Source organism: Urocampus carinirostris, chromosome 15 (genome assembly GCF_059441175.1).
Source record: "Urocampus carinirostris isolate Australia breed hairy pipefish chromosome 15, RoL_Ucar_1.0, whole genome shotgun sequence".
Lineage (NCBI taxonomy): Eukaryota > Metazoa > Chordata > Actinopteri > Syngnathiformes > Syngnathidae > Urocampus > Urocampus carinirostris.
Genome location: NC_142363.1, coordinates 13199774 through 13223915, shown reverse-complemented (window position 1 = coordinate 13223915; position 24142 = coordinate 13199774). Strand labels below are relative to the sequence as shown.

Here is a 24142-nt window from a genome sequence, read left to right as displayed (position 1 = left end):
TGAAGTGTCCTTGGGTAAGACACTGAACCCCTAATACCCCCAATAAGCAGGTTAGTGCCTTATATGGCCGCAAGGCCGCTATTGGGAAATGTGGAGCACATTGTAAAGCGCTTTGGGAAGTCATTGACATGAAAAGCGCTATATAAATGCAGATAATTTCATTTCATTTCATTTCAATAGAGCCCGCTACTTGCCCACCCCTGTTCTAGCATGGTACCTCCAAAGCTCATGTCCCTTCACCATGTATAATGTCAATCGAGCCAATTCTGAGAGCAAACTTCTATTACAAATTGATAAAGAATTTTACTCTACATTAAGTGTACAAACTCTTCAAGCGCTGTTTAAGATCTTAATATGAAGGTTTAAGTTGTACTGGCAACATATTTCCAGCAGGGGTCTTCCCTTTGTCATGCACATCCATTTGAGCCTCACACTACACATGCAACGCAGTCAATTATATTGTGTGTTTTGTGATTTAAGAGGCAAAAAAATCCCAATCATTGTCAAAACTATCTGAAAAACTGTCACCTTTACTATCATCGTCAGAATCATTTTCATTATCACCATCATCTTCGTGTTTATCTTTAGCACCACGGGCAGCGGCAGTTATCATTACCACGGCCATCCTCAGCACCACTCATTCCCAAATCCTCTCCCCTCCTCCCCGGCCCTTCACCCCTCTTTCATCCACAACTCTCTCTGTTGATCAAATGCATCTGATCTCATCAAAGCGCAGCCTCTGCTTATTCAAGTCCCAGCAGACAGCCGGCGTCTTTGCTAAGCACTATTTTACATTCATGTTTGAATACCACTGATGGGTTGCAGCGTCTCTTGTAGACTTTGGTTTTTGTGTGGTCCAAGCCTGCAGCCTGGGGTTGATTTGGTTTCATTTCATCCTCGCGCCTCTTTTTGGAAAAGAAGAAAAAAAAATGGGACAGTTCACACAAGCTGATCTCGCTTGGAAAACATTAACTGAAGTGATTTGGGAATGAAAACAAAATAAAAATAAAAAACATTTGGAGAATATTTATTGTAGTTTTTATAAGCGTATCTGTAATACAGTCCCGTGTTATACATTTCATTTAATCATTATATTTGTATGTTTTATATCTCGACTAAAAATACTCTTGAAATTATTGGATGTCATTTTTCTCATTTTGGTCTTCAAACCTGTTTTTGAGTCAACACTTTATAAAGGACTGCTCTTACTCCTGCCACCACCTCTGGTAGGCGCTACAGGTCCCTTAAAAACAAGGATTGACAGGCTCAGGCACATTTTCGTCGACAGAGCCATCACCACCCTAAACAAGTGTAGAAGGCTGTTGAAAATATATTTTGCCTATGTATAAAAAATGGGTATTTATATATATATGTTTTTACCTATTTATGTCCTTACAATATTGTTCAGATGCACTTACAACATAGGACAGTTTCCAAACACTATCTTGTAAATAGTTTTGTACATTATCCTGACATTCTTTTCATTTTTTGTTCTCCCTTAAGTCTTTACCACGCTTTTACCCTGGAATGCCATGTCTAATCTTGTTTCAAACAAAGTTACCTACATTGTTATCAATGACCATAAAGACTACTCTATTCTGTTCCATTGCATTCTATTCTGTGTCAATGGTGCCTCTGATATTTTAAGTTCTTTCGAAGGTGACTTATGCAACATATTATTAGAGCTGCCGTGGATGGTTGTTCCGATTCCAAATGTGACACTAGTTGCTACTAAACTAAGAATCATGTACAGGAAGTAGAAGGAATAACCACGCTGGTTAACTTCATTGATTTCAATACCCGTAAGAATGCATGTGCTTTTATAACCTTCTGTATAAGATTTAATAAAACAAAAGGGCCCAGAGGAGGGCTTCAAGAGGTTTGGGTCCTCTTTTGTCCATTTTTGTTTTTGATTCTTATTGTGATTGTGATTGTCTACAAAACTATAAACATATAAAATCCCTTTTGGTTAAATTCAAGAAGAAACATTTTTTGGGGGCGACAGAACATTGACAGAGCTTTCAGATGTGACAACACAGAATCTCTTTTTTTTCGGGGCTTGGCTATGTGATTGTTTTGTGTGTTTGCAGTTTTAAAGCAAGACACATCACCATTTTCACTTTATTGGCTTTTAGAGCTGACCAAATAGGTCCAAGTATAAATACTTTCAGAAATCAGGAACTTCTTTCCGAAAATCTTTTCAAAATATTGCAAAAAAAGAAGGATATGAATGCATTTAGGAGACTATGCTATGCACACAGAGATCCGACCGCCCTACTGCTCACCCAGACAAATTTCTCTGGGTGCTTGGCTAGCATTTCCGGGTGTTTGCAGTTTGTTCTGTTTGTTTTTATCGAACTGTCTCAGCAATAAACATAGAATGCTTGACGAGATTCCTTACAAAGGATTCCTAGGAGACTTACAGCCACACCAAGGTCTGTTGGCGTACCACAGTGAGTGTAAAGTTTACACAGTACAGTAGTTAAAACTTTGCCCTGTTTATGTATTTTGAACCAACTGGAAAGGGGACTGCGATGCTTTGACTTTACATACACTAGGTTTAGGAAATCACACAGAAGATTACTATGGCCCATATTATGATGTAGTCATGAAAAGAACCGTATCTGGCTTGCGAGCATTCGTTCCTGAACCCTGCTATAAATTATGCATCACTCCCAAACTATGACACCTGTGGTTTAAACCAGTGTTTCCTAACTAGTGGGTTGAGACCAAAAAGTTGGTCATTCACCTTAAATAATGCTAACAATTAAAAACCGAGGGTCAATTACACTGTGGATAGCGATAATGCCCTGCTCGATTTTATCTTCCTGTTGAGTTAATTGGCACTGTCCCATTTGTGCATGAGAAAGACTACAATTCATTTTATTTTGTAATGTTGTTGATTTTTATCCTTTTTCTGTCCTCACTGGGTACGAATAAAGTTATGATGAGAGGAAGAAAAAGTGGAGAACAATGATAAAATTGATCAAGTAGGATATGGGAATGATTCAGAAATACAAAAATTATGTACAAGCGTACTGGACGGTACAATAAATGATTTTTAAGGGTTATGTGTTTAGTTTTCACCACCATAATCATCTTTATTATCCACATAATCAGATAACTATAAATGTTTACAAATATTTTGGGTACACATTTATTTTAGTATACCTGCCAACCTCCACGGCTCCATGCCCGTACAAACTGTCGTTTTTTCCTGCACAAAATACAAAATAACCATATACCTTTTTTTTTTTTCGGAATGATGCATGATGGGAAATCCCCAGGCGGCAGACGCATGCGCACAGTAGCATCACACCGCTCGTTTTTTTTGCAAGGAAAAAAACAATAACGAGATAGAGGCTTCCGCGGCAAACACCTTTGACTTGATTAATTTGCTGTTTCGTGATAGTCCACCATGGGTACCCATCATTGACAGATTTGCGTTTTTCCGTACAGATTTCCTTGTACGTCGTACTCGTCTTAAAATGTATAAAAAACATATTTTGTACGGAAAAACCATACAGGTTGACAGGTATGCTATTTTAAGGGATCGCTTGTATGCAAGAATATACGGTTCTGTTTTGTTGGTTGTTTTCTAAATAAAAGTAAAGGAATATAAACGACTATTTTTGTTGTCTTAAACTGCACAATCCTTTCATTCCATGCCCTTTGAGAATTGGAATTGTTTTCTTTATTTGGGTTGCAGCTTGTTGTAAGGGTAGGCTGGTAGGTCCTGAAGTCAAATCAGTTGAGAACCACTGCTTGACACAAATGTCCAGATTGAAGTATTTTGAACATGAAAAACTAATAACAATAACATATCTTTAAAAATGTTTGATAGCTTGGTGGTGTTTTATAAGCATTCAAAAGCTTGTTTGCCCCCCGAGATAACAGGTAGTCCTTCACATAAGCCGGGTAAACTCATCGTGCGCCACAGCAGGGAAATCCACTCCAGGTTTTCTATGTGCGTCGAGTGGAGCGCTGGAGGCGGATAAACTGGTCTAGCTTTCTCTCTCTCTCTCCTTCGCTCACGTCCCATCCAGAAGACGCGACCACATATCATCAAGACCCGGGATGGAGGTGAGAAGCGGAGGGGGAAGAAAAAGTTCAAACCTGGGCAAGAGCAACTTTCGATATGATGCTTTACTGATGCGCAATTCGAGCACTACGACGACGAGGACACCCGTGTTGGATTAAAGTTTGTGAAAATATCATTCGCTGTCATTTTCCTGTCCGTCTTCTTGTATTCACTGTTTGCGCGCAAGGCTGGCGGAGGGTCGCGGTCGTTGCGCGCAGAGATGTCAGCGTGAGTGAGCATGGCTGCTCAAGTGGCTCCCTCCAGAAATAACAACAAAACCAACAAATTGGCCACGGAAATCGGTTCGGGGAAATCCGGAGGCAGCAGAGGAGGAGTAGGAGGAAGTGGGCAGATGCTGGGCGCCGTAGATGGGACTCTGAATAACGTCGACCATCACCGCCAAACGGAGCCCGGCATGGTGCGTTCAAATTCCAAGGATGGAAACAACCTCACATCGTCTCATTCCAATGTGGACGCGGGTCTGATTTCGAACCATAAACTGAAATGTGTCAGCAGTGGAGACCCCCCACAGTCCCAGACACCACAGCCTCAATTCGGGCAGTTTGCTCCGCATTCGCAGCGCCAGATGCACAGCAGCAACAATGGGCAAGGACCCCGAGGGGCTCTGGACCACCACGGCGGTAAGGAGAACCTTCTAGTGGAGTCACAACAGCAGGTGCACAGCAAAGGTGAGGGGCATCTTAAATCTGCAGAGGGGATGATGACTTCCAGGTACGAGCATGGCAGCGATTCAGAGTACAATAACTATTACCCAACAAGATCTTATGAACAACATGCCGGACAGGGGATGGGGCTATCATCTGCACACAACAGCATGGAAAACTCCCACGAAGCGGGATACCAGAACACCCAGTACAACCAGTACCCTCCTTATAACCGAACTCGGTACGGCGGGGGGTCTTACGGCGTGATGGGCCCTTCCGGGTGCAGGCAACCCGAGAACTTGATGATGGGCAACAACTCCTCGGCAAGCCACAGCAAGTCCACCATGGGAGCATCTTCTAGTAGCTTCCAAAGGTTTTCTGGAGCAACGCAGCAGCATCCTTCAGGAGCCACCCCGACCCTCAACCAGCTTCTCACTTCGCCCAGTCCCATGATGCGTGGCTACGGCGGGGCCTACCAAGACTACGGCGGGTCCCCGCCACAACAGGGCCCCGGGAAGGAGGTGGGACCACAGTATGGAGCCGTTGGGTGGGGTGGACAGTCCAGGAACCATCCGGTCAGTCCGGGAAACGGAGCGCAAGGCCTGGGAAGGAGTCAGGTAAAGGCATGCAGTTTGAATAATTTTGCTTGTACACAGAGAAGGTTATTATTATTTTTTAAATAAAATACTATTATTGAATAGATTTCAAAGAAGCTGATATCTGGAGCCAATATTTTCTCTTGAACTCTGCAGGGTTCTTAGTGCTTGGATTTGTCATATAAAGGATTGAAATGTGCCTGCAATTTGGGTGAAGTGCTTATAAATGATTGAAATTGTTGCCATGTTTTTAACAAGTCTGCCTAAAAATGACGCTGACACAGCTCTCGGTGACTTCGCTTTGCCTATATAGAATTGTCTTATAAAGAGTCATCGCCCCTTATGGGTTGCGCTCAAGAGGACAGGTGCATACTTTACCTAAACAGGGCACTATGAAATATGTATTAGTGCAGGGATTACGCATTAATTAAGGATATTTTTTACGGTACATGCAAAACAATTAAGATAGTGTTTTCCAGTGGTAACTTTTCACGGGAAGTACTTCCTGCATGGGGAGTGATCTGTCTCAAAAACAAATATATTTGTGATTAACTAAAAAATCATATAAACGCACACACAAGATTAAAAAAAAAAAATCACATATGTAATTCACAGTTACACTTGTGGATCCGAAAGATTCATATTTCTTCTTTGAATGGTACGAGATAAGTTGGAAAATGGGCTTACAAAGTGGTTGATTTTGTAAATCGTGTACAAACCTTGACAGTATCAAACTCATGGCCCACATACATTTTTGAGAGACAATGCTAAAAGAAGCACAAGAGACAAATGGGTAAACTATTTCCTCAGTTTAAAATATGTTCCCTGGATGTCACCCAAGCCACGCGCCACTTGCTGACTACCATTAATCAACCAGAGAACATTTAGGAAACCCATCCCAAATCTATTTTACTTAATTTAAAAATCAAGAACAGGATATTTACTGCAATACGAAGAATACAACATTTAAAAGAAAAATAGCACCTGTGTGTCTTTGCAGAAGTATTGATTGGTGTTGAAAAAGACCAATATTCTGAGCCTAGACTTTTATTTACATGAAAAATGAGTCTTTGCAACATTTTGAAATATACCAACTTCAAAAGTCAAAACGTTTACAAAAATGTATATTCCCCAACTTTACACAGATTAAAATACTTTTTCACACTTAGTCTAAAAAAATAGACAGCTTTTTGTTTGAATTGTAGAAAAAATATCTCGACTGAACTCACAGATTAAAACAAATACTCTGTATTATATGATATGTATATATATTATATTTTTCCAACCCCAGCGACCCTTCTGAGGATAAACGGTGCAGATAATGGATGGCGTGGATATTAACGGTAAACTTTCACTTATTTTAATTGTATTTTATCCCCTTCTCAGCATCTGAAAATATTACTGAAAATTAAATAGCTACTTTAAAGGGACAGTGTGTATTATTTCACCATAAGATGTCGAATCATTTAAAAAATGCACTTTTATATAATAGTTCATGTATTTTTGCTTACCCTTTCTAATCAATTTTTTTTAAATACATTACATGTTAATTTGTGTCGGTAGGATGACCCTAATAATATACACCTTCCCTGTACGTTAGAGTTGGAAGTTATCTGTACTGATTGACATTATTACAAAAAAAAAAAACAGCAACAAAAAATTCAAAACAGAAATAACTGTCAATATCTGGTCAATAGAAAAACTAACCCTCATTCTACGGTTAAAAAATAGTTTGGAAAATGAATATTATCTATATTTTTACAGATGAAATAGTAAATGCTACATTAAAATGACTTTAAACCTACAAAATATGCATCTATGATAAAAATAAAGGAATCAATTTTATGAATTGAACTGCAGAAAAATATTGACATTAAATTATTTACAATAATAGCAATCAAAGTGTAACTTATTTTCATTATTAAAAAGTTTATTTTTCACATCTAGGGTTACCTACCTTACTGCCTGTGAAAGCTAAGTGTTGATATTCAATTTTGTTTGTCTGGGAGAGTTAAATGTCTCCTCGGGAAAAATGCAGAATCAACAACAGCAAAAGTGCTCGGTCAGCTTTTGGGCATTTTCTCATCTAGAGTAACCTACCTGACTGCCTATGAAAGATGCTGGTGTTGAATGAACCCCCAGACACACATAATATATATAATATACTTAGATCAAAAACAAAAACATTTATCGCCACCTTTGCTTTGCTCGTTGCTGATATAAACAACTTGAACCCAGCAAGATTAACGTTCTTTATTAAATTAAATGCACATGGAAGATGTCGGGGGGAAAAAAAGTACATTTTGTTGTTGTTTTGTGTGGGGAGGGTGATCATCTGACTGTGATCTTCTCGAAAAACATTATTCACACCCCTTCAAGCTAGCATCTATTCTTGGCTGCAGCTGGCTGTTGAATGCCTTGCTCTAGGGCACATCAGTTCTATCAGTTGTAGGAGGGGACAACGCTTTTCTGAATTATTATTTCCCCGGCCCCTTTGTTTTTTCAAGGCACTATTTGCCAACACTCACATTCCTGAGCGTGTCGCTTTATTGAACGAATGTATAGAAAGAAATACTGGTGGAAGCAGTTTGGAGATATCCCCTGTAATTTTATTTGTACCCTCCAAATTTTATATGCGCTAAATTATGTGTGCTACTTGATGTCACATCTGGATAACTGCAGGGCAAGGGGGTTAAATGTGGCATAGTGGGTAATAAATTAAATCATTCTTTATGGTAAGCTATTGTTGGATGACAGTAAAACTGGGCCATTTTGTCTATATATATATTCATTTAACGGAGAGCAATTGTTGGATGATTCTAGGTCCAGGCCCTTTGTCCCCTATACATCTTTTCGGAAAAAAATGTTACCCAAATTTTTTCCTTTTTTTTAGTAAGCCTCTTTAAAGACAACAATAAATACAAAAGTAACATAAAGCATTCTATTGAATCAAATATTCAAGTATTTCCTTATTCCTCTGATATGAGGAAAAAAATAATGACGTATGGTTTGATTTAGAATAACAATAAGGCAGCAAGTTAGCCAATATTTTCCCATACAGATGTTAATAGGAAGCATAATATATAAATATTGGTTAAAAAAAAAAACGAATTGTAACAAGCAATGAAATCTCTAAAAATATAATTTATAAAGGGGCGACCGCGGCACAGTTGTGAGGTCATGAGATCAAATCCAGCTACCAGCCTTCCTGTGCGGAGTTTGCATGTTCTCCCTGAGCTTGCGTGGGTTTCCTCCTACATTCCAAAACATGCATGTCAGGTTTATTGGCCGAATCCAAATTGTACCTAGGTGTGAATGAGTTTATGTCTCAGTGAGCCCTGCGACTAAACCATTTTAGGCGTACTGCCCGAAGCCGGCTGGATTGGGCTCCGGCATCCCCCTGACCCTACTGATGATAAGCAGTGCAGATAATGGATGGATCTGTAATTTATACATGGAATGGTCAAAAAGTTTTTGTAATAAAAATGTGTTGATTTGGTGCTACGCTTGTCTCTCTTTGTGTCTATTACACCATCGGGATTGTTCAAATGGTAAAATGCAATGATAATGTACAGAGAAAAGTACTACTACCAATATTTTGGTGATTTGGTTCCGATTCTGTCCCTGAAGTTTTTGTGTGTCTTCTCCCAATAAGAAAATATAATTAGAGAGTTAAAAAGATATATTGAATGGTAGGAAAAGTACTACTGATTACACATCATTGATTTCGTGCAATTCTTGTCCCCAGTGTCCCTATGTGTGTTCCCCCATAATTAAATTATTACAAATATAATGATAATATGGACAAAATTTAGAAACCTGCGTATTTATTTAATACTTGCATATCATTGCTGCCTTTTTAATAAGACTTCTCATTATTTTCATGAAACAATTGTTTCCAATGAAAAAGTACAAATACAAAGAAGAATTAATGACGGTCGTTTTCAAATAGCGTAATGAATAGGGCTACATTATACATTTCCCCCCCTGAGTGCATCGGGAAATACATCAATAGAAACTTAACTAAACTGTTTTGTTTTCCCTCCTGGCTTTTCTGCCAAATATTTGAACCCAATGTGACCCCAAGTCAAAAGATATTGCCCCCCCATTGCTCCAGAACCTCAAATGATGGCGATCACTATACCACCCGCTTATGCTAGTCGCCACGTCAGTAAAAAAATATGTGCTAAATTCAGTCTGGATGTGCCTGAAAACTCTAAAATATATAAATTTACCCATGGCTATTGAGAAAGAGGGAAAGAGGGACACAAATATTTTTGTATTTCATTATACTCTACATCCCCAAACAAATATTGGCCAGGGCTGGACTCTGTTGAAAAATATGTGGTTTTCGTGACTATTTAACAGGGCTTGTATGGGTTCTCGACATCCCTGAAACTGCTTAAATTTTGATCTTGTGTTTCCAAGGATATGGATAGCTCTCCGGCGGCTTCGCTTTGCCATTCCATAACTTCTTGCCTCATGACTAATGGCAGCTGACATTAGTTTGTATGGCATTGTCCTAATAAGCGTCAACACCCCCTAAGGGTCGTGCCTAAGAGGACAGGTGCAACCCACACTAAACAGAGCACTATTAAATGTGTATTAGTGCAAGGATTTCCTATCAGTTATTAATTGTTATGAGCCATGCAAAAAATTTTTAGGTAGCGTTTCCATCCATCCCTCCATTATCTGCACCGTTTATCCTCAGTAGGGTCGCGGGGGTACTGGAGCTCATTCCAGCTATCTTCGGGCAGTGGGCAGAAGACACCTTGAACTGGTTGCCAGCCAGTCGCAAAGCAGACCGAGACTACTCACTCGCTCATTCACACCTTGGGACAAGCACGGGGAGAACATGCAAACTCTGCACAGGAGGATTCCATTGCTTGCCCTCAGAACTGCGCCTCTAACCACTCAGCTGCCGTGCTGCATTAGGTAGTGTTAAGTGATAAATTGTAATGAAAAATACTTCCTGCAACTACCTAACACCTATATTGGGAGAAATTTGTCTCAAACATGTTTACACAGGCATTGTTCAGATCCACAAATGAATTAGCGATTTTCTCAAGATCTAAAAATCATTTGTCTTGGTAAATGCAAATGCACTATTAATCACATATGCAAATTGCAGATATATTTGGGGATCTTTTTTTAATGGTACTGGATAAAATTTAAAAATGGCTTTGAAAGTCCTTGAAAAGTGCTTGAATTCGTCCATTGAAAAGTTGTACGAACCCTGATTTAACCTCTTCATCAACAGAGAAGAAACAAATACATTTCAATGACTAGACCACCAATCACTGTCTTAAACCTCAAAAAACATTTTGAAGACTGCTTAAAACAAATGAGTTAAGCTTTTATCTGACTTAGTTCATCCATAATGAACCCCCGACCGTTTATCCTTCTGCTTCGCATTTTCGTGATCTCGAATGTGGTCTATTCCTATTACCCACCTTCTAAAAAAAATAACTTTCTTTTTGCATCCGAACAACATTTGTGCCACTAAATCCGTATAATTCATATTTGATGCGTAATAGCGCGTCCAGAATGACTTCCACTGCGCCTGACTTCAGCCTGCATTTATTTGGAACACATCCCCGTAACCTGTTTGCACATTTTCCAATCTTTCATATTTCATTTCCTCCCTTCAATCCTTCTCTCTACGGGAGGGAGCAGATAGCGAAACCGCTGTACCTCATTTACACTTATTAGCACCCCACATAAAAACACACGGATCTTTTAAAATAAAATAAATGCCACAATAAAGACATGGGTGTGTAGCGGTTACTCATGCTATAACTCCAAAACTGATTATCCTCAACATTTATTAACTGCTGAATTTTTTTATTATATGTGGATAGTTCTTCACTGCTCCTCCAATCCTTTTCTGTACATACTTAAAAAAGCACCAATGTCCCCTACTGCATTCAATGTGCAATTAGGCTTTATTTTTTACAGTGACAAAAACAGTATATTCAGATGTTATTGACTTATTTATTGTATTATACATTAATTAAGATACTTAATATGCATTAAACAAAGGAAAAATGAGAAAAACTAGAATTCTTAACGGAATAACAGCAGAAATTATAACTGATCAACTTCAACATTTTCACATGTTCTAAAAAAGGAATACACAAAATTATACACGACATATTAATGCAATGTTTCCCCTCCCTCCCAATCTTATCTGTTCAGTTAATCTGCGCCGTCCTGATTGTGTTTGAGAGCAACCACATCTCATTATTGTGATTTAGCCTGTTTTGTTGCCTTTTTCCCCCATAATAATGGGTCCTGAGAAAGTAAGCGACAAGGGGAAGGCAAAGTGGAAAACAGTGACTATGATTGACTTAAAGAAATAATTGATTACAAAATACAAAAGCGGTATACAAGTGTCTGCCATCAAAGCACTGCTTAAAAGGGACCGTAAGAAGGTTTAAAACTGTAAGATTTTTTTATCTCAATGCTAAGATATTGTTTTTTTCCATCTACACATCTAAATAATTATCATTACTTAGGTATAAGTTTAATTAATATTTTGGGTACGTATTTTTTGGGGTATGTGGCTATAGAGCAGTTTCAGAGTGTTGGATTGTATGTAATGTAGGCTTATATGAGAGTGTACATGGTAAGTACATAAATTAGATACATAAATTAATAATGTAATTCAATAAATGTGAAATAAAAAAACACTAAAATGAAGAAATAATTTAAAGCCTCAATTGCAGTGTTGTGACCAGCTGTTTTACGTGCAAGTGCCCAGTTGGCTCGATGTTGGTGAATTATCACTGCGTAAATAGGGGTAGCCGAGAATGCTCGAAACTAAAGGGGGTGTCCCTGTACTAACCATAAGAATCAGAAAGTGAGATGTTCCTCAAACGCAGCGTAGCTAGAGAAAAATAATGAGAAACATGGTACTGTACATCTTGAGAGTTAGTGAAGGGAGCCTATTGGCTGATAGAAAACTGAACTAACCAAAAGACATAGGAAAAAAAAGCATGACAGTAAAGAAAACACACAGCATGAGAGGAGATGAAACAAAGGAAATACAACGTAAACAGGAAGACATCATGACAAATTGTCCTGCTGTTTACTATTTTGTTCCCTCTCTTTTGCGCAGGTGATGGTCCGAGTTCCCTGAATGCCAATGATAGTTTTTCGGAGCCATGTGTACATCCAAGCAGTGTAAAAACAGCAGATCCATCCTAATGACTTACACAAGCTAAAATCATCAATACAATGACATAGTGCCAGGTTGTTTCCCATATAATTTTTAAGTCTATGTGCCCCTGGTAGAACAGTCTGTACGTTTTGAATTCGAACGCATTGATCCGGTGCATTTATGGAGCAAAATCAAGAAGCTAGATCTATGATGAACATGCATGAAAACATGCATGTCAGGTTAATTGTGCCTAGGTGTGTATGAGCGAGTGAGTTTTCTGTCTCTGTGTGCCCTGCGACTGGCTGACAACCAGTTCAGGGTGTCCTCTGCCCACTGCCCGAAGTTAGCTGAAATGGGCTCCAGGACCCCCCCGACCCTATTGAGGGTGCGGTGCAGATAATGGACGGATGGATAATACTCTTATCAGTGATTTTGCTTAATAAGAGAACTTTATATTATTTAAAATTATTTTTATTTCTATAAACAATATGCTTGAAAAATAAATCCTTGATCGAGGAAATTGTTTGAAAATAAGTTATTTTTAAATATTTCACTGTACCACCTCATAAGCAGATCATTCGTATATAAAAAGAAGAAAATAATACTTAATATAAAAAATAATGATGTGTTTTATTTATGTTTTTATTTTTTACAGTGCAATCTTAAACCGCTTTGTCAAACAAATTAAGTTTTTAAATGTAGTGCGCTACCTCATCAGCAGAGTAAAAAAAAGTATATAAAAATCTACTGCCACCTACGGATATGGATGACTATTACAGTTCCTCGTCTGAAGAAAGCAAAGATACTGAATAATGGCCTGATTGTTTGGAAAGATAAAATTGGGCAAATTCCAGCGGCACACTAGACAAGATCTCCCGGCACAGGAATGTGCTCTGGCACACTGATTGAAAAACACTGTGTTAGACAACTGCGTGTGAGTGAGCACACCATGGCGTTTGCCATCTTTTATGTAATGAGATATCTTTAACATATTTTGATTAATATGCAAAAATATTCATTTAAAATTTGTATTTATTTTTTAATAATAAAAGTTAAGGAGACTTGGGGGGCAAATTAAACTGAGGCGGCCAGCCAGGAACTTCTTACACTGCGCCATGTTTTCTGTACATCACAGTGGAATAAATCTGTCTTTTGTCCATTAAACCGAACCCACACAACACTGAGCACAATAACAGCAATTAGCGTATCATAACGAGTACATTGCCAACTGTTGTTGCTGAGATCATTATGGCTGCGAACGTGATCTGGTGGAAGAAAATGAAAGGGTTAGGGTTTTGTCTGACACTCTTGATCCGAGTGTTTTTTTAGGATTCTCTGTAAATATCAAAGGCAAAAAAACGTCCCTGTCCGCAGTCATACCGAGCTTACCTTGAAATGATCCCTATTCGCGTTCCTTCCCACTGCATACTGTTTACATTTCTCACTTATGAATTATTAGTGTGATACGAACAAAGACTTTATAATGGGAGCCATGCATCAATGTCACATTGTATTATGCGCCCATGGCGGGTAGCCTCGCGTATAGCGATTTCGCCGTTGAGTTCTGGCAGCATGCACAGGGCCTCGTCGAGTTCTGTTTTTTTTTTTGTCTTCATCCCTTCGTCAGCAGCAGCAGCGAGCGGTCCCCCATCTCATTCCCGCCCATTTTTCTCGTCGGTCCTCGCCTTGGCCCGCGCCCGTCAATCATTTGTTTATGTTGTTCTGCGGTCTTGGCTAGCAAGCGTTGCGCTGATTAGCAACACCAGAGTGAATTTTTAATTTGCTCTGTTCCGTCCGATAAGGGCCCAGCTCAGCGGTTTCCATCCTCCTCAGATGAAAAGCGAGGCCTGCCGAGGTAATTGGCAAGCTGAGGTTATTCCTTGGCTGCATAATCTTTCCGCTGAATACCAATTCATCCCTTTACCAAATACTCAAAAAGGTAAATATAGAACTGAAAAAAACAGCATGGTACCATCAGGAACGTGCTGTACTACATGTGTATATTATTAGGTGACTAATTCAATGATTATTTCTTTTTTTTATAATGCGCCTTCCTCTTTTCAGGAAGGCGCAAAACTGATTTGCCGGAAAAAAAAAAACATTTGTTTTTGGAAACAATCCAGCTCTTTGGTAGCTTTTGAGTTTGATTTGATTATAACACCAGCTTCAATATACAATTCAAAAGAGGTTAAGTTATTTTAACATTTTAGTAAGGTCCCAGCAATTTTTCATAGTCTTATATAATACTTTTTTTTTTCCAGAAAGTATAACCAATTCTATTTATTTGGTAGATTATTATCCAAAGTATTTTAACGCCATAAACACATCTTTTTGATAAATCTATTTTAGATTTTACAGTACATGTTGATTTTTGGTCTTTGCCTGCCTGGTACCTATTGCCTATGAGAATCAGTATTTGCCTACGTACTTTTATTAGCGTAAGACTGTTTTGTACAAACTACATTCAAAGCTGCCTTATGGGAAAATCTTTACAAAATACAAAAGATCTTCTAATTATCTAATTACAACAAAAGCCTTTCAGAAAGGATTCGGAGTTAAATTTTCGGCCTTTGCCACGTACGGATTTTATGCAACAGGGAGGGAATGTGCAGTTTTATTTTTGACCACAGGCGGCAGTACTGATATCAATTTACATCTCTTGCATAGAGAAAGTGTTTTAGCTTCATGTGAAATTTAAATTCACGTTTATTAGCACTTGTTAAATTAATTTGATTTTTCGAAGCTTAGAAAGTCAATTAATTATTGTTGACATTTATTAATTTCCCTCCTTTCTGAAAAATAAGGTTGGCGGGAAAGCCAAAGCCTATTTTGGTCCGATCCCTTTAACATCTTTCACATTTCGTACATTTGAAAGATAAGAAAGGGAAAAATATGTGTGAATATCACATTCATTCATCGCTGATTTAAAGCCCAATTTTCATGGAAAACATCTTGATTCAATCAACCAAACACTTTCATAATATAACCGTGGTTGCATAAATTACTGGATAAAATGAATCCCAACCATTAATGTATACAGTAATGCTGCTTTAAATTCAAGCCAGTTATAAATGTTTGGCTCATAAATTCCATTTAATCAAAGTCAGATTTTAATTAATTAGCAAAAATGGATTTTTAATTCAGTCAACCAAACAAAAAAATGTGACAAAACAATATTGCACACATTTACTTACCATATATACTCACAAATACGCTGAATTTAGAACTATGAAATCTAATCCTAAAATCAGAGAGTCGGCTTACATGCTCGTAAATAAAATGAACACAAGCATAGCCACCCAATGGCCCTCAGCCGTGCGGTGTCCTCATGCTCCCCCTCCCCTCGTCTTGTTTAGTCAACAAGCACCGTCTCCCGTGGTTGAGAGGGACCACATCTCATCTTATTTTGATTTAGTGGGTTTTATTGCCTTTTTGCCCACAGTCAAGTTACTTATTAATAAGGCAAGGGAAGAGTGGAAAACAAAAAGAACAACTAACAAGTCGAAATGGGAAATGAGTGCGAAAAATGAAAGTGTAGTATGAGTGTGCTTAAAAGTACAGTAAAAGGTTTAAAATATTTTTGTATTATTTTCATTACCGGTCTATTAACCTTTATCTACAGATTTAAATATTGTTGTTCAGGTACCTATTTGGTATTTTGGGTATGCACTTCTTTGAGCATGTGGCTATTTTAAAGCACGTTTAGGGGCCGGCTTATGTTAGTATAAACGGTATATTCTATTTTGAATGTTAATTGCTTTAATGTTTTATCTTGTAATGTGTTAATTTTTGTAAATCTCATCTCATCTCATCTCATTAGCTGCACCGCTTATCCTCAGTAGGGTCGCGGGGTTTTTGTAAATTGTATTTTATTTTTTTATTTAGGTTTTTATGTATTTAGTCCTGTTGTACACGTACACACATACACACTAGTGTTTTCTTTACTGGAATGAGTTGTTTTGTTCATAATACTTGCCCAGTTTTCAATTTGCACACGCAAGCGAGGAGTGAGGCGCAGCTGACGTAGAGGAAAGCTGCAACAAGGCCGCAGATGCAAGAATGTAGGCGATATTTGAAGTGAGTCACACGGAAGGCTGCTGACTTCCCAGAAATTGTCCTGGGCTGAGTTTAGACCGCGGGAATCGCTCACAGAATTCTGGCAAATGTCAACTTAGTTCAAACTCTGCGCCAACAACGAACAACGGGGTGGGAAAGTGCCGGGCTCCTTTACACAATAATAATTTCAATGGCTTCCATCCATTAAAGAGTGAACGCGATTTGTGCGCTACCGTGACCAGTACTCTGACCTTCACATATGCTAATTAGCCAGGAGGAGGCGGTTGAGAGTAGGGCTGCAACAATTAGTCGATGTTGTCAAAAAATATATAAATAAATAAATACAATCGAAATAGAAATAGTTGGCAATGGATTCTATTGTTAATTACTGTCGCCAGAAACCATTTCCCAACAGATTGAGGCATCTCTACATGAATATAATCTCTACTGAGCGTGGCTCATGCGTAGTAGCGTCTTTGTTTCGGGTGTTAACACACATACAGAAATGGGAGAGTCAACATCAAGTGCACATATGGAAACTTCAAAGGTTTGGGAGCATGTTCGCCTGGTTATGGCAAATAATTGTGTTTTTATTTTATTTTATTTATTTATTTCATTTATTTATTTGTTTATTTTTGTTTTTAATGCCACGGAAGCGTAAAGCAATGTTACAAGTCGTGCTGTAGTTTTAGTTTTTTCGTTACTGGATCCACTAACAGCATTCAGTCAGGTAATAAACCTACAATTCAATGACAAATTACTTCTATTTTCAGTTACCAAATAAGTAGGCATTTAAAATGACAGATATTTTAAAAACAACATTCTTTTTTTGAGCTGCCCTCAAATATTTAAACGGAACAACTACAACATCCATAAGTCACCTCTACGGGGAAATGCGGTCGTGTGACCTTGCCGAGTCACACAAAGACAGTGACATTAAACTGTGTAAAGTAGAAAAAATCAATAATATCTTACAGAAACAATATCAGCAACGGTCAAATCGGAGCAAAATGGAGAAGGGAGAATACTTGTGTTGATTTGATTCTCTTGACACAATTTCCTTGCGCGCTAACTTGCACGCTCCTGTTTTAATTCTAGGAGCGCACCTGATTGGATCAACCCGATGGCCTGAAACTGTAGAAAAAACACTCCTTAATTCCGTCTTGCTTTTAAAATTTTACTGTAAACATAAACAACATAAAACCACAGCCAAACGAACCCCCTTATGACCCCAGTCACATAGTGAAAAAACACGTACCATGGCAGTAGCTCAGTGACGCTAGAGCATTTAGAGAACACGTCAGACAGTTAAACGGATTGTAGTTGGACTTGTGTCAGTGGGATTCATGTAACATTAAAGGCACAGTGTGTATCATTTAACCAGTAGATTTTGCTCTATGGTGTAGTGCAGGGGGGTGGAAACCTGCGTCTTTAGTGCAGGATGTGGCTGTCACTGCCCTAGTGATTCCCTAGAAATGTTTCTGAAATGTTTGAAAATGGAAAAAAGATAAGGGAGAGAAATATTTTTGTAGCTTTTGTGTAATAGTTTTCTTTTAAATATTAAATATTGAATGACTTACTTGAATGTGTGTATCACTTTTTATGTAACTTAAAAATCCTTTTTGCAAAAGCTTTTAATTTTTGGTGCGTTATGGCCCTTTTAAAATTTTGGGTTGCCTAACCCGGTGAAGTGCAATCAAAAACGAGTGCTATAAAGCCCCTGGAAGAATACAAACTATAGAGACTAAACCTGACTGGAAAGCACCACTTTACTTTTCATTTTTTTGCCCACCATGTTTAAGGTTTTTGGTGACCCGTTGCAGCAAGATGTCAGAAAAATCACCTCCTTTAAAGTGATGCTTATGTTATGTAAAATGCGAATTTATTGATTTACGAATATTTTAAAAAGTCCCTATTAATATGTTTGCTCATTATTTAAATCAATATTGTTTTTATTTAGTAAATAAAAACATTATTTACTACTATGAGGTGCTAAATAATACACATTGTCCGTCTAAAGCCAATTTGGTTTTGATGACATGCATTGTACATTTCATACGCATATATCTCAGAACTTGAGCGTTATGCCTGAATGTGCCTGACAAACTCATATAGAATTAAATCCGTCTCGTCCAAAGAAAAAAAACATAGTTGTTAAAATGTAAAAAATGAAAAACAACAGTTGTTAAAACTGTTTAATTTCAAACTCTTTAGAATCATTAAGTAGTGTACAGACTTTGAAGTTGACCCGTTCTTGGTTAAAAAACAATTACTTGATTTCAATTCATCATTTATTTGCCTGTCCTTAAAAAATAGCCAGAAGTTATGGATTCGTCCCACTTTGTCCATTTACTTATGTTTCCTAGTTAATTTTATTTTTCAATAATCTTTGGATGAATCACACATTTTTAGTTTTATCATTTTCCAACTAATCATATCAACTTCATGCAAGTTTTAAGAATATCGTAATTACCTGTTTTTTTTTTTAACTAATTGTTTCATTAGTTGGTGATTGGTCGACTATTAAAACAGTCGGTATTTGCTGCCCTAGTTGAGTTTAAAGACCCCCCCCCCCCCCTTCCAGTCCCGATCCCACAGGATAAATGGTATTTCTTTCTCGTCTTCCTCATGGGCTCATGTCTGTTTGCAAAATAACTCTTTTAAAAACAGATGGTCCTCTTTACCGATAGCTTTCAATTTCACAGGCTTCTTTTCTTCTATCCCCTTTTTGTTCAGTCAGTTTTTCCCGTTTCTTTTTATGTGTCGCGGGCTCAAAGTTGTACGCTCGGTCTCCCTGGGGACCTGCAGTCAGTTCAGAGGTATTTAGACAACCTGCATCTCCTGCAGAATATTTAAACACCTTACTCAACACATCTGTGGACTATTGCACTGACACCTATGCTTTAGTGCTACCTACTTTTTACGTACACTTTACCACTATTCATCATGTAAGGACCATTCTTGGAATGACAAGAATTACTTACAGTGTAAGTAACAACTTTTAATAGTTACTTCATTTTAAAAGTAGCTCAGTTACCCAGCAGACTACTGACACCAAACAGTAGCAGGTTGCTCTGAAAGTAACTATGTAGTTACAAATTACTGTATGTACTCACATAGAAGTTGAACCACTTAAACTTCTTTAAAACAGAGACATAATACATCTTAGCCGCAACACTCCATATCCATTTTGTCGTGTGGCTTCAAACCACCAAAATAATTAATTTTCCATTACTAAAGACAGTTCAAGACGTTTTCTTTTTTATGTATTGGAAAAATAATTGAAACTAAAAAAAAGAAATTCCAGCTTTTATTGTGAATTCTGTGCTCTGCCTGCCATTGACTCACTCCTAGACCACCACTCATTCACCTCTGGTAGCAAACACTGACTTCCTCCATTATAAGTGCTCATTTGAAAACTCACATATTGGACTGTTAATATAATCGTATTTATCTTTTTTCAGTATTTTGTATATTTAATTACTGTTCAAATTAGTTTTTAGAGATCGGGAAGATGTGTTTTGTAGCTCTTTACACTTGGATAACTTTGGTGGTCAGGAACGGATTCATGGCCTCTCAGTTATTTCTTATGGGACAGATTCATTCAAGATACAAGAAATTTGAGATTCCAGCCCGATCCGTGAACAATTTAATCTTGTATGTAGAGAGTCTACTGTATTTTTCATGTATATTAATACATTTTTATTATTACAACATCTTTGTCATCATGCCAGGGAGGGAATTTGGCAGAATCTGTTCATCACTTTTGGCACATTTGTAACTTTTTGTAATGCCCAAACAGTGCGTATTATTTAGTGCCTCCAAGTGGTTAAAAAAAACTTTCATCCTGTAAAAATCAAAACAATAAATGATGGGTCGGAATTTTTAAATTTTTATTTTTTACATAGAGTAATCTCTACCTAAGGTTGCCGCCATGTTTGTCCGTCAACTTGCTGCTGTGCTTTGTTCCACTGCTTTTTGTGTTAGAACCAGATCTAATGGTAGACCCAATCGCGTAACGTTACCCACAAGTTTATTGAGATATAGAGGAAAACCCAGCGCCAGCGATTCGGTGCTCGCTGGATGAGGGAAGCAAGCCGCTCACGCGATAGGAGCGTGTTCGGAATGCGTAAGTGGATCTTCCGGCGCGGGAGATCGTAGCGGGGTCAAACGGGAAAAACGGGTCGTTAGCCGGGACTGGAGATCAGAACGTGGGCGGGGTTAAAAAACGGGTCGTAGCCGGAGACAAACAGGGAATTCGGGAACAGACGAGTGGGATACAGGCGACAAAACGGGACCAACGGGACTCAGAGTCAAAATGCTTGCCTTGTGTAAACAGAGGTTCGCTGACGGACTGAACAAGGGCGAGTGAAAGCACTGAGCTTAAATAGGACGGAGAACCGATCAGGAAACCAGCAGCGGCTGGCGCCAAACGAGCGGGCACAGGTGAGTGTAATGAGTAATCATGACATTTCGTACGCATTAGACAATACAGTGCCATCTAGTGGTCAAATGCTACACACTAGGGCTTTAATTTAAGACAAGCTAAAAGTAGTTCTAAATTTGGGCGTGGGGGTGTAATGTATATTGTATGTAATATCAAGAATCTGAGATCTGTTGAAATTGTGATGTTTGGCATTGGATCCATTCAAAAATACCTAATACCTGTATTTAAAAGTTTATTCAATCACATACCCTCACCATTAACTAGCGCTGGGGGATGGCAGACCGACTCCTCACTTAGTTTAAGGGTAAAGATGAAATCCATTGTGATTTACTGGGAGTCGACTGTGATATTTAAAGTGACACAGAGTGTTATTTAGCACCTCCTAGAGGTAAAAAACGTCATTCATTAAAAAAATAATAATATTGATTAGAAAAATAACCAAAAAGTCAACAAACTATCATATAAACGGTTTCGTTTAAAGCTTGTAGGTCAACAAATTTGTAATTCATTTACATAATGTGAGGCTCACCTAGCAGTAGATAACTTTATTGTCCACCATTTTTCTTCCAAGGGTAGCCCCAAAATCCCAAAAACCTTTGATCGTCAGTTTGATCACTTTTAATCTCTGTAGCTTGTATTCTTCCTTGTGCTTTGTGGCAGTCCTTTTTTCGGTCGCACTACTCAATACAGCGACATCTAGTGGTCCCTTTAAAACATTGGCACAAAATTGCCCATTCCAACCGATCGTAGTGTCGAAAAATACAAAGAGGAAGAATCCACCTGTACATTGCAAAAAATAAAATGAAATAAATCTTACCCAATTGTCTGAATTTTGAAAAATAAATATATAAAATTATTTTAAGGATTATTATACTTAAAAAAGATCAAATGCTTTAAAGAAAGAAGACATTTTCTGCCAACTGGGTACGAAGGTATTTTATTTGCAGCATGAATGCTCAGTTAGCTCGCTTAATATTCCCAGGTTTTTGATAAAATCACATACAAACTTAATATGAATTGCAATCTAATAAGGATCATCATGTTTTATAAATATTAAAAAATATAAATCAGCTTTTTTGGGGAAAAAGAAAACGTGTTTTTTTGTGCTGCTACAGCTCAGTAAAAGCAATTACCAGTGACATATTTAATGCATTGTTTTACAGTACCGTGGTTATATCCCGTTCAATATATATTATTGTACATTTTTGCAGTTAAACCTTCTTTTAATAAGCTACAGGAAAAACATTTTAGAATAAATCATCTGCCGCTTGGCACATTTACGCCTCTTTTCCCCAGAACTCCGCAAGACACTGTTGCTCGGTTTAAGGTGATTCTAATCAAGACTGTCACGATGGTTTTGTATGCTCAATAAATAGAAGAAAAAGAAAAATATCAAGCTAAATATTACTAGCAAGGACTGTGTTTTTTTTTCCTGTGAGACGCAGTGAGACAAGAAAAAAAGATGGGACTGCCGATAAACTAAACTTCTTTTAATGAGTTTTGTCTGCTCCTTCCGTTTGTTTTTCCTCCAAGTCCCATTTAAAAAAAATGTTTCTGTCAGTGTTTGTTTTGTGTGTATACACACTAAAATGCACACCGCTCTTGGGTCTTCACTGGGATATACATTAAAGATGAATACAAATAGGAGAAAAGTAGCCCAAAATGAACTTCTTGCTGCATAAACACTTTTATAAGAAAGCAGTTAAGTGCAAAGAATTAAAACAGATACAACCGGGGTTTCTATTTACACCTATAAAGCTATTATGTCTGTTTGGTGTGAGAGTACGAATTAAAAAAATACTGTGGATGAATTATAGTAGTAACAAGTAGGAATCGACCGATATGGGTTTTTAAGGGCCGATACGGATCATTAATATTAAGAGGAGGCTGATTAGCGATATTTGGTAAGCTGATATTCAATTGCCCTAAAAGCAAAACAATGTTGTGGTAAATTTTAATAATAGAAATAAAAACAAAAATTATTTGTTATGAATTTCAATCAAATTTTAATAGCGTTCTGAAACCTTTTACATTAAATAAATTAGAATTCCAACACAACTAACATGACAAATTTTTTACTTAAACCAAAAACTAACAGTGCAGGAAATTAAATACGGCTTAGCAGCAACTCGTATAGAGGTACATAAAATCTTAAACACCTCCTTAAACATTTTTACAATAGCCTACATAAGGCAAATACAATACAATCAATATTAAGTAAATTCGTTTAAAACAAAAAGTGCATCGACATTTAAATGGAGCTGGAAAATAAAAAAGTGTGGGCACTCCAGATCGTCTAACTAATTTTATGGTAAGAGCTAAATACATTTTACTTAAGTGTGATTTTTATGCTCTCAAAAACAAACAGACACGCTTGTTTGATTAACTAATGTTATGATAAAAGCTAATTTATCAGTCTCTACCTGAACGTATGTCTCTAAAACAAGTTACCTACACTTTTTACACTATCCTTTATTAACACGCACACTTTTCTATCCTGAATACAGGCATGTGTTGAAAAGTTAGCTAAGCTGAGGCTTTCACCTGCTTCAGGGAGAGTCACAGCTGCATGAGACTTCATAATCAGCTCATCGAATGAAAAAAGTGCAGATACCGATATCCATCAAATTATCACATTTTTTTTGCCTATAATTGGTCGACCCCTAGTAACAAGAATGTTTGTGACTATACGGACTCTCATGTCTCAGTTGTTATATTTTTTTCTGCTGATTTTTTTACCCGTGTCAGTCTTAACCTAGCTTAAAAATAAGCTTGGCCTTTTAGTTTCCTTGTTCTCTATTTCTGGGAAGGACATTTGGAACAGAAGTGTAGCTAATTTGCTCACATTGCTGATTATTACTGAATCTGGGGAACAATTGCCATGTTCTTAGCCTTAGCAGTACCGGACTGAAGCTTATTGCAAAAATTAGCAAACTATTGTAGCATACAAGGTAACAAGTTATTTGCGCAAACGTTTGAGCTCAGTCCAGTAAAGTTTTTGGAAACTCTAGGCGTTTGCCGTGTAGTTTTGCAACTCAGTTTGCTTACAATACTCGCAATACAATATAACACTTTAGCATTACAATATGTTATAATCATTATGGTATTGTAGTTACTTGTTATTTAGTCACATTA

General features: G+C 37.7%; 1 protein-coding gene across 1 annotated transcript in view; it reads left to right on the top strand.

Moving 5' to 3' along the window:
• Positions 1–4078: 4078 nt before the first annotated feature.
• Positions 4079–24142, top strand: part of arid1b (AT-rich interaction domain 1B) — a 361695-nt gene continuing 341631 nt past the window's right edge. The window contains exon 1 of the mRNA XM_088354727.1: positions 4079–5363. Coding sequence (XP_088210853.1) covers positions 4320–5363 — 1044 coding nt within the window. The 5' untranslated portion in view covers positions 4079–4319. The remainder of the gene's footprint in view (positions 5364–24142) is intronic.